Genomic DNA, 17,796 nt, shown 5'->3' with positions numbered 1-17,796 from the left:
TATTAAGGCCATTTTAATTCACATTTGTCCCCTCTAATATGACACCCAGCACTTATTTGGATTGAATTCCCCTCCCATGTTTGTAAAAGTCCTTAGTAACTGCAAACTTGGACCTAAATCTCCCATGTCTTTGGCATTACTGAAAGCAGGAACTGGCTTTGTAAATTATTTAGGTGCTATTTGATATTTTGAAGACAATCTTGGGTTTTTTTTTTAATTTTTACTGAAAATGCCAGCAAAGATGGGCTGTGCCAGAAAGCCTGTGTGACCTGAACCTCACCTACAAATCCTCCCACCCACTGACTGCTTAGTTTGCTTGCTCTGCCCAAAGAAACAGAGGGTACATGTGCTCTGCACCATGGCACCCTGCCCTCCTGGGGCTCCCAGCAGACCCTGGAGCTACCCTGGCAGCTGCATGTTAGGCTGAGCAAAGAGCCTGTTTTCGCTTTTATTAAAGGAAACATGCCAAGATTGGGAAAATCAGAAGGGTTAAAGTCACTGCATGGAGAAAGAGAACAAACTTTCCTAACGAATGGAATCACACCGCTGCTGCACTTGTCTGACATATGATCCTCAGAGTGCAAAACAGGAACAATTAGAGTGCTTCCAGAAAGAAAATGAAAGGTAGTGACAGACCCAAGGGAAGGCAGCCAGGATATTCTTCATCTTCCAGGGTGACCTAGCTGGGCCATAACTACCCCCGGTATCAGAGCACAGAGAGTTAATGAGAGGTCCTCTCCCATCTCGGTGCATCCACAGTAAATCTGCAGCACTCCAGCACAGCTCCAGCTGTCTGAAGATTGCTCCATCCCCAGCAGTTTCTAGGAAAGGAGAGTTTGCAACCTAAGACTGACCTAAGGATAAGATGCCCTTCTGGAGGTTTTTTCACCTTTCCCCTCACTCTCTTTTCCTAAGGAATGACAATTGGAGCATTGATGGCAAAGCCCAACAGCCCTCTTGGTCAGAAGATATCAGGAGATTCAGTCAATAATTTATTAGGCTATATGATTAGTTTCTTTTCAGAGACTAGTTATCCAAACTAATCTGTAGTGCTAGAACATGGTGGTTTGGTTTTTTTTATTATAACATAAAATAAATATAATGCCCAGCATTAGCTCGAGGGCAAAGCTTGTTCTCAGGAGCTGTGCTGCTTATTCTCTCCTGATACACTGCTGTCAGCAAGCAGCATCTCTGCAAGGGTTGGCAGTCACATGCACGCACAGGCAGACCCTGTGGAGGTGAGGGAGGGTTTGCACTTCTGCAAGACAGGTAATACTTGAGAGCTTTATTCTGCTGCCTGCTGGTTCTCCCTGTAATTCAGCATGGACTCCAATACCTCCCTGCACAACCAGGAAAAGATTTCTCTATTTCTTTTCATAGACTGAGTCCAGGGTAGGCAGAGCATGTTACAGATGTTACTATGCTGTCGTGACCTGTGATCGATTGCCTTTAGCTCGGTCATATCACAGGTAGACACAGCAGGTCCTTTCTATTCCATGGCAACCCCTTGGTGATGCCTTCCAAGGTGAACCCCCAAGCTCTTATGCAAAAGCAGAAACGATGCCCAGCAGTATGCACAACTCCAACAAGGTGCCACTGAGTTACCATTAAACCACATTCCAAAGTTTACCTTAGTTCCTTGAAGGGGTCTGCCCTGACATTGGGAGTTTCTATAGATTTAGGGAACACTGTGCCTTCTGCTCCTGAAATCACAAAACAAAACAGAAGACAAATTGTAAACATTATAAGCTGTTATCAGGGGAGTGATTGTCAAATCATACCTAGGTGCAATTTAACCCGTCGCCTGACCCCATTTCTCTCTTACACACATCCCTTCTGTCCCCAGGAAAAGCCAGACCTTGATCTTCTCAAATTCGTTGCCTTGATTACAACTGGAATTTGCCTGTAAACTGCACTTATGGCTATAAAAGCAACTGCTTGCATCCCAAATGTGGGAAGTTTGCTGACCCAGCTGATGGAGAAGACACCCCCTTGGTAACCAGGCATCTAATCCAGCTACAGCCCTCACCACCGAACCTGGATGTACATCGTGAAATTATTTCTTCTACTAAGCTCTGAGAGATACTCAAGGGAGAGACCCAAATACTGGGCTGATCACTGCCAATGTCTCTCTGTTCAGGCTGTGTTCCTCCCTGGGGAAAAGGAGGGAGGTGGTCGTTCAATGAAATGCAGCACAAGTAGGCTCTGCTCTACTCCCAGCTCAGCTACTGATTTGATGTGTGACCCAGAAATCATTAACTTCTGCTCTTTTCCCCCTTCTCTTCGAGACAGCAGCACTATCCTCGTGTTTTTAGATCATGCACTGGTTGTAAACTGCTAGGCAGTATGAACAGCTCTCCTAAGCTTCAGGCCACTGCAATCCTCTTATGTGACTGCATAGCCCAGGTTGGGCCATTCCACCCAGCCCTCCCTGCACTGGGTCTGTATTTGTGACAGTTATGCTGTGTCTCTCTAGAAAGATGTGCTCTCCCAGCTTCATTGTTTTAAGCCACAGGCAGCCCATGCCATCGTCTGGTAAGCCTTTCTGCTAATTGCTTTAATTTTAAAACTTGCATCTAATCTGAATTGCTCTCACACGAGCTTTCAGCCACTAAATCTTCTCATGTCTCCATGTGCCAGCCAATCGGCCCTGTGTGAGCAGACCCTCCACCTTTGGTAGGTAGTTAACCAACGGTGATCCAACCACCAAACCCCTCTCTTTTATTTGAAAAGCTATGGCTTTCTGAATCAGTCACTGTGAAACAGATTTTCTGGACTTTTCATTTTTCTTTTCAGAACCCATTCCCCTTTTCTAAAACCTCTGTTGGAGCACAGGAGTCCCCAGGTGCCATCACTGATGCTCTGTGCTGCAGAACATCACTCTCTCATTCCTGTTGAAACCTCCAATTAAAACACAGCTAGGAATGGCAATAACTGACTCACAGCAGTGTGCTAGAGATTAATGTTGATGTTCTCTAATACATAGCTACCTACTAAGTGAGCAAGTATGACCTGTATTCCTAATTTAGACAAGTGGTCTTGTGTTGACACATTGTGACCAATTAGTCATTCATTACCTGCATTCACCACAGCAATTTCAGTGTCAGCATGCAAACAGCATCTTTTTTTTTTCTTTGATAAAGCTATTGGTGGAAACTCCAGATCCTGATGAAACCTTTTACATGGGCTATTTAGGGCCTCTCTTAACGTGTGCTGTTATAATTATCTATGGGCAGTCTGGAAGTCACCACGATAGAACATGAAATGCTCTGAGATGATGAAACCATGTTAATACAACATCCACCTGTAACAGAAACATTCGTGGCTTCAACAAGACTACATTTTGCACTGAAATAAATTAACCTGTCCTACTGTGTTAAAGAAAAAAAAATCAGAAAGCAAATAAGCACTTCAATATTTATAAAAGAAAAAACCCCAGCTTTTTAACCTAAAGAAAAACAAAGTAATCTCAACGATGACAAAAGCAGTCTAACATTTGAAGCTTTATAATTGGGAATTGAAACTGATCCTGTGGCCTGAGACAGATATTTAGCCCTTAACTTTGCTAGAAGCCTTCACCGTTAGAAGTTGTCAAAAGCAGCTGTAACTTTCCAGCCATGAAGGTTATTATTATCTGATCTGTCCTCTCTCACCAGTTTCCAAATGATTTAAGTCTTTGCTTATCCACACAATTGCCTTGGTTATTAGCTTTGCGATGAAACTTAACACAAGATGCAGCCTGCACATATCTGCATAATAAACCAATCATTTCTGAGGGGATGAAGATGAGGAAGTGCAGCTGGAGAAGTGCACAGAGATATTCCTGTACCCATTCTACCCGTATTGTTTAAATGGGGAGTTTATGTTGGCAATTTTAGTTCATTTTTACATACTTTATGTCAGCTACTTCAGTTACCCAAAATCATGATCTGCAAGTAATCAGCAATGCCTGCAGAATAAGGAGAAACTTTAGCATATTTCTAATAACCTGGGGTTTTCTGGGCTTTCATTATTTAATTTAAATGCAGGAAGCAACTTTGGAAACAAAGCCAGTCAGGAAGGCTGGATATAAAAAAGCCTAATATTCCTTTTATCCATCTCTTTGTTTTCCTTTCCCTCCACACAGTCCTTAAACTTTCTTTTCCTGTCTTATTTATCCCCAGACCCATGGAAGAGTCCCTTATGCACTGGGAACAGGAATGAGATTTCCAAATCCTTCTGTTTTTCTCCTTTGATGTGAGTTAGAAGTGAAGTCTACCTGCCTTGATAAGGCTTCCTGACTTGACAATATAATTTCTTATTACTCTGTTTTAAGAACACAGGATCTCCCAAAGGACCATCTGTCCCTGTCACTGAGGAGGACATCAGCCATGAGGGGATGCTGGGGGACCAGGACTGAGACTCCCTCCCTTGACTCTGGCTGTCAGCAGCTGAGGGGACTCCTTGAGCTGGTTGTGTCATCCAGCCACTCCAGAGACACTGATAAGCTTCCCTCACCTTACTTAATTATCATTTTAAGTGCCTCCATTTCTGCAGCAGGGGGCTCACAGATGAATTAAATACTCTGGAGAAGTTCTTCCTTTGGTTTCAACCTGCTGCTTGATGGTTTCACTGGATGCTTGTTCTGCCTCGGACTGTGAAAAACAGTAAATAACCATCCCATTCTCTTTGTGCTATTGGAAATAGCACAAATCTACCCAGTCTCACCAGGCCTCACTTTTCCTCACTGAAGACTCTTGTTCTCTGGCTGGGGGATCTCCCAAAGTGCCTCCTGATGGAATCAACTGCCTTGGAGACATTCCACTACACTGGACACTTGTGTCAAAGTCTGGCTCTTGGCCCCTGTGTAAGTTTTCAGCCAGGCTATGAGAGCATCATTGCTGGGCTAGGCTGAAAGTGAAACCATTAGGCTGGAGGAAGTGACCTCATTTAGTGGTTTTAATAAAGGCTTTGGCAAAAAGGAGAAGGAAAAACTGAGGAAAATGTCATGTTGACACTTATTTTGGCTATTCTGGCTCTGCAGAGGAGGACTAGAATGTCATGCAGAAAGACCTTAAGGAGCAGAAGAAGAGAGTTAAAAATATGAAGTCCAAGGTCATGTGCTTAGAAAGAAGTAAGAATTTCTGCTCCATGATAGATGGTCCCTGGTTGGAATGCCTCTGGATAAAGGCCGAGAACTACTCATGATTCACAGCAGAGGGACAGGGCCAAAGGGTAGACAAATGTGATATTAAACTGAAAGGCAAGAGGCAAGCCTAACAGGAACATTAAAAATCCCACATTATTTTATGAATCATCAGTGAATCCTTGAACTATGATGTAGCCCCCAGCTCAACCCCAGTGCGGAAAGAGTACGGAGAGGAAATACTGCCATAACTGTAGGAACAGAAAAAGCCTCTCCTACAAAAGAAGCCTGGAAGTATTTGGCTTTCTAGCCTAGTAGCTGATGGCTGAGGAAGGATATGAATGCTATGTATAAATACCTTAGGAGGATAAATAACATGAAGGAAAAAGAACTACTGGCTATAGGCCAATGTTGCTATGACAGCAAGTGACAATAAACTTGTCCCAAACATACTTGGGAAGAAAAGGGTGTTTTCCAGCCAAAAGAGCAAAAATGGGAGGAGCTTTTCAGTTAGAATAGATGGAGCAGATGATCTAACAGATTCGCCAAATTCATGACTATAAGATGTGGGGGTCTCAAAAACCACAGACAAGATACGCAAGACCAGAAAGTGTCTTCTAGTCTTGCACTCCCTTAGTCTTATTTTCACTGTCCTCTACCTGAGGAATGATGTGTTTTGGCAAACACATAGCTCCAACACTTCAAGATTTAACTGCTACAATCTCCCTTCTCAATCAAAGCTGCTATACCCTCTTCTCCCTTTACTGAGTATAAGGCAAAAGTAAAATGCATTTATTATTGCACAACATAGCTTCTGCTGCCTGAATAATCTGTTATTAAAACATCTGGTATCTACCATGAAAAATGCATAATATAACATTTATTTTTAATTGCAAAGTACTAAAAAACCATTTTTTTTCATCTTCTGAGACTCTCTGCTGCTGCTAGGCATAACTTACCTGCAAACAGCCAAAGACAGCTAAGAGAAAACAATCACATAATTTGTATTTAAACATACTATACTGTACATCCCTAGGCAATAAATTATTCTTTCTCACAGTATTATATCAGAGCAACTTCTATTAAAAGCCATACCTACTGATTCCCTCTTCTGACACTGTGTAATTTACCACCGATAAATGTTCATAAACAGTTTGACTGAAAAATCCATAAAGCCATTTCAGCTTTATTTTAAGTTCCATTTAATGTCCCTCAAAAATGATTTCATCAATGTGTTTCCATTAGCTGGTTCTCTGCCCAATAACTTAATTCCACGCAATCAGTCAGGAACTTATAAAGCATATGACAGGATCCACCTAAAGTGTTTTGAATCACTCACTCAAAAAGTGGTTCCCTCCACCCCCCTTCTGGTACATAAGGTGTGGGGGGCACAAACGTCCAGGACCCTGTATATGTTCATTTCACACAAGAACAAAACCCAAGAGTCCTATGGCAAGGGAACATTTATGGCTCAATTTCAGTGTTTGGGGATTTTCTTTCTCTTCTTTCACTCGTGACTCAGAAGAAAGACAGCAGGAGAACAGCTCTGCCAGTCTGCATTTTCTTTGTCACCAGCAGTTTCTTAGAAGCCCACTGCCACATCCAGGAGGCAAGCCCAGTTGCAGTTCAGACCACTGCAAGTGAGTTGCTGGAGCAATGTCAGGCTTCTGGATCTCCTCTCACCTCCTTCTTCCCACTCTGCACCCACCACAGGAGCCTCCATGGCCACTGGTCTGTTGCCCCTTTGACCAGCTCAAACTCTTGCACAGGAAGACACTGTCCCTTCTTGCTGCAGAGCATGTGCCAGGCACAACAAGCTACCCTCACTGTTTTCAACATGGAAGCAACACAAAGAGCCAGTGGGCTGAGCTTTTGGCAATCATCTTGTTCTATGACATGAATCCAAACCACAGCATAAACCCCAGAGGTTTTGCATTGAAACAAAGGAGAAGCATGATGTTCTGCATGCACATGCTGGTGAGCCTGCCTCCTGCTGAAGAGCACCTTCTGGGCATCAGCCCTCTTCATTCAAATGTGGAGTTGCCTCCTCAATCTCATAAGCTTTTTGAGAAACAACTGGGAGATGGCTAATGATCCACCAAGGCCATAGCTTGAGCTCAACGCTGGCTGGATGCCAGCAGCTCCACAGGGGAGAGAGGAGTTACAAAGGCCCCAAGGAGAAAGTAAATCTGAGATGGATTTTTGCTTTTTAACCAGGAACAGATCCAACCAGAGGAAAGCAAGGCATCAACAGTTCAGCTTTCCAAGCTGCTTATTGCTTCCCTCTGCTGCAAAAGTACCTGAGCTGCATGACACAGTCCTGGCACATTCCCTGGTGCAAAGACAAGGGCCATCCCTGCTACTTCTCACCAGGACTGGGCTGCAGCCATGGTGGTGAGATACTGATCACACACCACTCCCTCTACACAAAACTTGCTCCAAGCTTCTCCTGCTATCTGTTGGAAGGGAGAAAAGAGTAGCTCAAATACAGTAGAACGAGAGGTATTTTTAGACTGATGATTGATGCTCCTGCTTCAAGGGTAGGTGGCAATCAGCTGAACAGCACTTGGGGGTGAACAGAATGTGAAGGGAAGAAATCAGGTTTCAGTTCAGGTGGAGATGCACCCAGTTAACAATTCCCCACTTTCTTTTCTTTCTAGACAACACATTTCTTCACCATTCTGTGGTAACTTATTGCTTTTAGTAATAGTTCCAGACCCAGGGTACACCTTTAGTGTTGTTATCACTGTTTTATAATGAGATTGGGGTCTGAGAGTCCTGTAAAAAACTTGGTGATTAAGTTGGCTTCAGTGTATTTTCCCTTTAGTGCTCTGCCTTAATATAGTACTGTGCAAATGAGGGGAGAAGAAGGACTTGCTACAAATTTTTTCTACCTAAGTCAAGTGGCGATGTATAGCATGCTGTGGATCTCCATAAACTACATCTATTCTTACTATTATTGATCAGGACACATTCAGCAATTTGTCCAAGAAAACACTACCTGACGAGGTTCTCTCCTCTGTAGGTCTCATCAGGGTAATATGTGAGAGTGTCAAAAAAGTGTCTGTGCAAACAAATGCCCGGGAAGTAAATCCAATGCAATACAGGTAGAAATGTTTTGTGCTCACTTCTTTTAATTCCTAGCTTTAAAAGCCTTATTCATCCTTAATTTATGTTTTTAAATGGATGAACATAGTAATTGCTGTTGCTCCCCTTGAATCCCATCAAATCTGAAATCAATAAGAGCTCCATTTCAGGGCCCGGCAATAATAGCATGGCTAGGTTAAGCCAATGCACCGAACAAAAGCCATAAAGCTTCATTCATGTTTCTTTCTAGCATACTATAAAAACAGTTCATTGCAAAGGTCTGACCACCTGCCTCGCTTTGCTGTCAAAGTGTTGGGGAGTTGTTCATTTAAGGGCAATCTATGTAATGAAATCACGTGCAGCATCAACACATGCCTTTGTAATCAAAATGTAATACGAATTATTTAGAATCTTTTAGGTTTTGTTCTTGGCACTGTAGGCACACAGGGAGTGAGTCAACCCTTAGGCACTGGGCTGTGGTTGAGTTAAGCCAGACGGGAACTCCTTGTGACTCCAGCACTTCCAGCTCTGCTGGGTGGAGGAGAAGCAGTTATCTGAATCACAGTCCCAAGAAATAAATGGAGAATAGTTTTAAGTCAGGAAACTTGCAAACAAGATGAGCCACAAGTTCTTAAGATGAACATGTTGGTTGCTAGTGACATGTGTGTCTGTAGACACATGTTGAACATCCAACAGCCTAGCTTCAGCATTTGAATGTCTGAGCAATACAAAGGGAATAGCAGAAAAGAACAGAAAGCTCACATCCAAACTGAGGAAAGACACACAAAGAAGGGTTGCTACAACCTATGCTGACCTCTAGGTATCTCCTTCTTGATCAGTTTTTGAGTCCTCCAACACTTTTTCTGCAGCTCTACAATAGCAATGTCATCACTGAATTCCTCTGAAGCTCTTGCCATTCTTGTGCAAAGTTGCAAAGAAATTCAGGAGAGCATCTGCAGTGGGAATACACAGTGGGAATTTATCAAGGAGAATACTATGTGAGCTTCAAACAGATCAGGTTGTGAAAGCTGGGGAAGACACTTAGGAAATAAAATATAAATCTGCCACACTTTTAAACTTGATTTCAGTGTTTGGTAAGTGTACAGTATGTTTCTTTCATAATCCTTGTGACATTTAATCAATATTAATCTGATGGTGGATGATTCTTCTTTTTCCTTAAACAGGATTAAAGTAACGCAATCTGAACACACAGTTCAGCTTGGACTAGAAGCCTATACACTTTACATAAATGCTATCCTTTTTGCCTGCAATGTACTTTGAAGTAAAAGCAAACATAAGGGAAACTTCTCAGTATACCTCTCTCCCAACACACATTGTTCCCTCCAGCAAAAGACAAGTTTACAGTCTGAGTGAGAGGATTTTGTAAAAGAAGGCAATGTTATTTGAATCTGGCATTAAAAGGAATGGACAACAACATCTACACCTATTGCCCTCAAGGCAGCAAAGCAATCAGAAGTATCCATTAAAGAACTGTATGTTTGCTCAAGAACTGTATTTTTGCTCAAGATCTGGTCATTTTAATTTCTTCCCTTACACAATAAGAAAAACCCACGACTATCTTTGGAAGAAAGCATCCAGAAATGCCATACAGCTTCTGGGGAAAAACCCCCACCCAATTCAACCAAATAATTTTTTTCCACATAGTTTTATAATTCTTTGTCACTGCTGATTACAGATTAAATCAGTTTTTCATACCCGACTTTTACATTGATACAGCAATAATGCAATTCCTAACTGAGCGCAAAAGAATCTTTCTGTGGCTTTAATCACTGATAGGAAATGTGTATTTTCTCCCCAACTGCTCCTTAATTTTGCTAAATACATATTTTTTTCCAGCACCACAGCTCTGCAGTAAGTGCATAGAAATTTGATGAAACTCTGCTGCCTGACTGATTGCTACAGACAGTGGAGGGTGTTTCCAGTCTTGGTCCTGCCAGTGCTAAAACCTGGTATCTTCATTCACCAACATATTTCCCTACTTTCCTCATTTTATTCTCTGTCTGTTTTCTGCAGGACCAATGGCTACACGACAGCTTGGCTACTGCTCTGGGACTGCATTAGTATTACTGCTTAATTGCCTATAGGGACTGCGTAGTGAATATTTGTAGCTGCTTCCTAAAGAGGTTCATACATCTTCAGCAAAAGGTCAAATGCCTGTCCCAGCTTCATGAGCAGCACGGCTGTGGCACGCTCCTTTCTCTTGCCAAGAGCACAGAAGGCAGGTCTGGAGCAACTGCTCCCTCCAAGTGCTTTGAAGCAGCCTGAGCAAGCAGATCATTTGCAACTGGATGAATTGGGAAAGGCCTCTGACCCCCAGCTGATGGTATGGTATTGGGTACCAGGAGCACGGCGAGGTATCATGGCCACACTTCAGCAGCACCAAACCATCTCTGAGTTAGGGGCAACTTCCTCTCTGCTGCCTTTGTAAAGGAAAATGATCACAGTAGGAGAAGTTTCAATTTGTTAAGAAATGAGTCTTGTAGCACCATTTCTCATTTGAAAAAGCTGTTTACAAACCTGTAGCAAGGACATGTTTTTCAGGAAAACTGACAAAATCCATAATACAAAGATTCAAGCTCAGAATTTATCTTTGGGCATAAAGTTGCAGCAGACTCAGTGGTGAGGCCAGAAAGCTCAGTTTCATCTGGATCAGGACACATTTCAACACTTGGCAACAAAAACTGTTCACTCTGCCATAAGCAAATCAGCAAAATGCCCTTTTGAAATCATAATGGCTGCTGTAAAGGGCAACCATGCATGTCCTGACCCATAAATAATCACTTCTGAAGAAGGGTGCATACAGCAAAAATGGGTGGTAATGCCTGGAAGTTGTGATATATCCAGCTTACAGCACCCTCTCAAATGACCGGTATCGGTCAAACAGCTTTGTAGAGTATTTTGTTGAAATACAACTACTCTTGCACTCATTAAAGTTACTGTGCTGTAAATATTCAGCAAATATAAGCTAGAAAGTGCATGCCAGGAAGCGACTGAGACTGTAGCACTACGAAAGTGTGAGCAGAGTCCTTTGACCAGGCTGGCACTGCAGCCACAGTTCTGCAGGGTTCCTCCCAGATCAACTGGGCTCCCTGAAAATATTTGGAGATGTGAAGCTTTAAAGACAGCTAGTTCACCATATTCATATTAAATTGGGTTATCCTCTCATCCAAAGAGAAGGACACTGCAAATGCTTTCTTAACCTTTTCATGGGTAATGAAACCCAGCACTTTGCATTGTGCAAATACAGAGCAGGTTACTCCCTCTGCCCCCAACAACAGAAAACCCAAATCCTCCCCATGAGACAATCGTGCAGTGATCTCACTGATGATAATCTTAGGCTATAGTTGGTGTTCCTACACTAAGACTTCTACAGTCTTTTATTTATATACAGCTCATAAATAAAATGCTGGAAATATGCCTTGCAATTAATTACTCCAAAATTATTAATAAATTTGCAATAACATTTCAACAGCTGGCTCCTCTTTTCAGGTGCATTCCCAGGCACCTGGAGAGAAACTAGAATGAAAAATGTCCCCAAACTCACATTCCTGAAAATTTAACCTATGGTCAGGATTTGCACACTCCACATGGTTCATCACCCAGAAGGAATATGCTACAGTGGAAAAAAAGCTACATAGAGCTAGTGGCTAATCATCTGAATGGAGGGCATGCAAGGGGTTGGCAAGATCACAGGTATGTTTTAACAGGCCACTGTGCTGGGGAGGATTGCAGTGCATGATAGGTGGGTCACACACCTCCTGCAGAGGAGATACTGCAATCTTTACACCTCAAAGATCATCAAGTTCCAACCCCCCTGACATGGGCAGGGAAACCTCTCACCAGATCAGGCTGCTCAAGCTCCCATCCAACCTGGCCTTGAACACTTTCAGGGAGGGAGCATCCACCTGGGCAACCTGTGCCAGGGTCTCCCCACCCTTGCAGTGAAGAATTTCTTTGCAATACCCAATCTAAATCTACCCCCTTCCAATTTAAAACCACTCCCCCTCATCCTATCACTACATGCCCTTCTAAAAAGTCCCTCCACAGCTTCCCTGTCAGCCCCTTTAGGTACTGGGAGGCTGCTATAAGATCTCCCCGGAGCCTTCTCTTCTCCAGGCAGAACAACCCCAAATGGAAGGCATCCTACCCTACTCTAAACACAGATATTTTCATTAAGGTTTGCCACAGGGAAAGGCCTTAGCCAAGTTTTGATCATTAGGCTATATTGGACATTTATACTAGCATAGCATGAGCTTTTTTCTAAGTGGCAGGCACATTTTCCAGGGATCCGGAGTGGGAGTAATTTGGGAGCAATCCCTGTATTCTCCTATTACAGGAAAGGGACCTTGTGGTTTTATGATTAATCCTACCCTTATTGCAAAGGAAAACGGTAATCTCAAGGGTGGTTATAAGGCATGATTGATTTCTAATAGGACAGCATCCGGCCTCCCACACTAACCTTCCTGTGCCACTCAAAACCAGGAACTATGAATGTACATAAGCTCCAGGAACTTGTCTTTTGTGTTTCTCTCAGCTCACTGCAATGCATGTGGATTGACATCAATATTTAGTCTTTAAAAAAATGGGTTAAATCCATCATAAATATTAAACACCAGAGTATACTGGCAAGTTTCCCTGAAAACAAACTTCAAAAAATTATCTCCAAAAAAGATGTCAGGGCCCTTGGGAGAGCTGACACTGCCATGTCATCAGATGTTGTCTTATAAGGCTAAATTAAGCATCTGACCAGAGTTTAATTTCTGTAAAAACTCATGCTAATTTAAATTGCTTTAGATTTAATTAAAAATGCTTTTGTATAGAGATAATAATGTAACTCTGTTAATTAGTATCAAGTGGCATCTAGAGGGCATATTTTAAAACTAATCTGGAGAATAAATAGAGCTAATTAACAGTCAGAATAATGCTTTATGATTGTCTTTTGTTTATAAATGCTATAATGTTCAATATGCTATTAAATGAAATTGGTAATTAATATATATCAAAGCTATTTTTTAATGCTCTTTTAACTAAAGAGCACTTTTTACACACCATTTTTCAGACTCCCTCAACACTGTTCATGTCTGGAGGGAGGGAGGAGTGGGGAAGGAGAACCGCTGCATGACATACTCCATATGAATTCAATTAGGACCAGCTCATTCATCTCCCATAACAGACCATATGTGTTTATGCACCCACGGGGGACATCAAGCAAGGCACTTGTTTGCATCTATGTGGTGTTTGCAGGGTGTGCTGCTGACTGTGGCAATGGCCCGCTCAGGGAAGGTCTGTACTTCATGCCCACACAGCTGAGGAGCAGCCCCGTGGTGGTGCTTAGCGGGCTGAGAAGTGGCAGATTTTGCCTTCAAAATCTAAGCACAGTTCAGAGGAATGAGAACAGCTCTGAGGTTTCTTTCAGTATCTTTTAAAAAAACATGGGGTGCTCAAATACTACAGGAGGGAAGCTTGTCAAAGAAAGTGGTGCTTGCAGGGAGGATGTGCTGCCATCCAATCCCACCACGAGACTGGAGGAGATGGCTGAGCAATTGCAGGTGCTGGCAGATGAGAAGAAAAAGGGCAACCCAGATTTGGTATAAAGCTCAGTTTCTACATGACATTTTGTAGGCAAAATATGAGCTCCTTCTGAGTCACCTGGACCAGTGCAGCTGCTGATCTCCTGGCTGGCTGTGAAGCAGAGGAAATTCGTGCTTGTGTCTGGAAAACGTGTAGATGTTACCAGAACTGACCCATGAGCAAAGGGCTCAGAGGGTTGCCCCGTCCTCAAGCAGAAGTTCCCATTATCCTCTAACCTCTCCTATGGCGACAGTTTGATTGGATTCACTAAATCAAATAAAATAATTGAAATACTCTAAATTATATCATGCGTGAGAAACACAGGGAACCAACTCTGTCTTTGTGTCCTTTAATGGTTAATAATCAGAAATAACCTCTGAAAAGACAATTAAAATAAAAGCACTTTCGTTTGGTAATCTCCATTACCCATGGTGTGCAATTTTTTGAAGTACCATCAAATGCAGCACGTCCTACTTGTATTTTTTTATTCATAATTCTGTGTATTCCTCCCTTTTTAATGCCTTACTAATGTTGAAAAACCCCTTTAGCTACCCAGAGCAGAGTCCACTTCAGAAAACGGAAAGCATCTCTTTTCTCCTGACAAGGCGTCAGCATTACTTTGTAGAACAAACTTTCAGAATCAACTTTGAAGAGTGTACAAAGAAAAAAAAAAAGTAATTATCATTAACAAGATTAAAAGCTAGCCACAAGCCCAGGAACTGCTGCTCTAACCTCTGCGAGATGACTTTCATGCCAGATTGCAGACACACACACTTCCTTCCCTAACAAGTACGTGTTCGGCAATAACAAGAACAAGTTGAGATTATTTACATAGCGTAGATAGGTGTCAGCAGACACATACCGACAGCACCTGAGATCCCCAGCACCAGAAAAATGATCAAAGGAATTTGTCTGTGTACTACAAGTTGGATTAGCCTCAAGTGCAGACAAAAACACTGGAAGAAATACGAACATATGGTGTAACACTTCCCAGCGTGGCAAAGCGCCATGGCAAACACTTTTGGAGATAAAATTAGACTGGGGAAGCAAAGCTGGAGAAAAACAAAGCCAAGCATGAACTCTGAAAGCATTTCTGCACAAGGTCATTGAAACGCTCGCCATGGAACTTCACCAGAGGTATCACACTACCTTTTCTGATAGATCTGCATAAAGCCAAGTAAACCCTGAGAAACACTGGGCTGCACATAAAAATGAAAGTGCTCTACAGTGGTTAGCAATATTTTTGATGCTGTTTATTCTGGAGACTAAAACAAGGCAGAAACTCGAAGTAACTATAAAAAATAATCTCTGGCTTCTCCAAAGTACAAAGTAAATAAAAAGCAATGCTTTTGTAAGCATGCAATCTGAAGAGAAGGACTTGCAACTTGTAAGGAAAAGTTTCTGTATTATTTTTGGAAGAACCAACGATATAAATCTTTCTCGGTTTAAGGTCTCAAAGAAAATACTTAAAAATTGTTGCTTCCTGACTTCATCTACCCTGCACAAAGACTCTACAATTTATTAGCTCTGAAGGGTGCGGTGTTGGGAAGGGAGTAGAACATGGATTGTGACAAATACTCCCCAGCTCTGTAACACTGCAAGAATTTAATGGTCCTTTTCCAAGTTTTAAGCTAAAAAAGATACTGTTAATTTAGTGAAGTTCTATATTTATCCTGCAAAACTTACCTAACTTTGTACAGCCTGTGACTGAACTAGTCATGCATTTAAAAACAGTTGTTCACAAAGAGCTACACCTTCCCTTTCTGCAAAGAGGAACCAGCTGGAATAGCATAACATCAGGTAATGAAACATGTTAAAGTTTGGATACAAACCCGTTCATGATGGTTAGACTCTGAGGCACTCATGTTAAGCTCCTTGAGATTATATGTAGCATACTAATAATACACTATGTAATACATAGAAATAAAAATAATTAAAAATACTAAACAACATTCTAAGCTCCCTGATATGTATCTCTGTTTTCAGGAGCTTACTAGAGAAGTAAGGAGCAATTTGGAGCAAATTGATGCATCCAAATCAAGCCATTAGAAAACGGGTATCAGTGCATCCACAGAGACCAGTGGCACTGTTTGGTGATTAACTGGTAAAGATATTGAGCTGCCCAGTCTGATCTGACATGAAAACATTCATGAGCAAATCTCAGACTAATCAAAGAGCATGGATTGAACTGGAGATCAAGAGCATTCAAGTTCCTATGAGGTAAATTCATATAACAATCAAACACATTTTAAAATTTAACAATGACCATAACTGTTTCTTTTCTCTAATTAAAAAAAAAACAAACAACCAAAAAAACCCAAACAACAAACAACCCTCACTGCCCAAACCCAAAGTATATGCCCAGTTTTTAATAGGGGCTACCAATGTAAAGCCTAGCAGGCAGGATAGCTGGGGAGGCAGACCCTGCACAGGCTAAAGGGGAGCTCAAGCTGCATCATCCATCTCCAAAGGCAGACAGGGAAGTGTTGGCATTGGTAAGGTTGCCTCTCCTTCTGAGCATGGGACGCCTAATCCTACTCACAGCACAGCTGAGGACAGCTCAGAGATGTACAGTGTGCTCTTGCACATGGCTAAGGAAAGCTAGCTAATATAAAGGCCACAACTATTCAGAGAATTAATGAGTGGTCCTAACTCATGGTGACATTTTCCCTGCCGGTCTCCTCCCTAGTTTTGGAATGAAGGAGGAGCTGGTGAAAGCAGTGTGATCAAAAACATGAAGCCTGAGGCTTCCCTCTGCACAGTGACTGCAGCCATAGAAGCATCCTTAGAGCTGTCCCTCACTGTCCTTCATACCAGACCCAGGAGATGAAGTCCTTTGGTTTCCAGAGCTGGTTTTAACGGTACTTCACTGTGCCAGACAAACCACTTCCAGGGGAGTTTTTTTCTGGAGGGGAACTAATGCATTGTGCAAGTTAAGATCCCCCTCAGATAGAAACTCGTGGCCATTATCTGCTTGGGGAAGATTCAAAGCAATAAAGACAGCAAAAGACTTTATCTCACAAAGAAGCTTTCTGCAAGCCTGAAGAAACTCTACTAAAATTTGAAGAGGCGCATATTAAAACAGTGATTTAGTGAGTAATTTTTTACCTAAAACTCTCAATCTCTCAGCTCCAACCACCACTTCGTTGTCATCTGCAGAAAACAGCAATTTTCCAGAGAGGGTTTTCACCTCAAATTTTTGGCTGTGTGCTTCCACTGCTTGGGGACCTAGAGGGAAGAAAAGATTTAGCACAACCTTTTAGCAAAAAATATAAGAAAATCACATAGTAGCTTCATACATTCATTAAACCCATCTGCTGAGATTACCCTAATAGCTCTGCAGATTCAACCTGCATCTGACACATCAAGCAGGGAGGTCTGTGCTTTTCAGAGGGTGACCTCTCATTAGAAAACGGCGCTGTTTTCTACCCAAATAACAACCTCTCAACTCTTTCTACTTATGTTTTTGTTAATGTCTGTGTGTGTCATAAAACTTGGGACAGCTGGGAAATGTTCAGAAAAAGAGAGACCCACATGTGAAGTAGCAATGAATATACCTAGCCATGCTTTGGGATTATTGGCATGGCTGTAAGAGGCATCAAGAGCTCTTGAATACATTTTGCTTGGGCTGATGCTGCAATGTAAAAAATTCCTGGTTTTCTGCCAGTTAAATATACCTGGATTAAAATGGTATCAGTGTCATGCACAGAGCAATTAAAAAAAAATTAAAGACGACAAACACCACAGGAGCAAATGTTTTCTTTCAGACCATTAAAACCATTTGCAGGCCAAGACAAACAGCAGTCTTCCATGTTCCAGAAAGTTTTCAGCCCAGTGAAACTTTCCTTCGTTGCTCTTATTTCAACTCTGCTGCTTCTCCTGCAGACTGCTGTGCAGTGCTGGAAAGCCTCTGGCAATGCGTATTGTTGTGGAGCCTGATAAACATCAGCTGCCTGAATAGCAATTCTGTGCAGGTCTGTGGCTCTCTCTGC

At 42.2% G+C, this 17,796-nt stretch overlaps 1 protein-coding gene across 1 annotated transcript in view; it reads right to left on the bottom strand.

The window, feature by feature from the left end:
• The window catches only part of SGCD (sarcoglycan delta), a gene marked incomplete at both ends in the record, with an annotated part of 129,401 nt that overhangs the window by 29,827 nt on the left and 81,778 nt on the right, over nucleotides 1-17,796 (bottom strand). The window contains 2 exons of the mRNA XM_084268775.1: nucleotides 1,631-1,703; nucleotides 16,913-17,032. Of these exons, the coding sequence (XP_084124901.1) occupies nucleotides 1,631-1,703; nucleotides 16,913-17,032 (193 nt within the window). The remainder of the gene's footprint in view (nucleotides 1-1,630; nucleotides 1,704-16,912; nucleotides 17,033-17,796) is intronic.

Source organism: Gallinula chloropus (assembly GCF_964237585.1).
Source record: "Gallinula chloropus genome assembly, chromosome: 10".
Classification (NCBI taxonomy): Eukaryota; Metazoa; Chordata; class Aves; order Gruiformes; family Rallidae; genus Gallinula; species Gallinula chloropus.
This window is presented reverse-complemented; position numbering and strand designations above follow the sequence as displayed.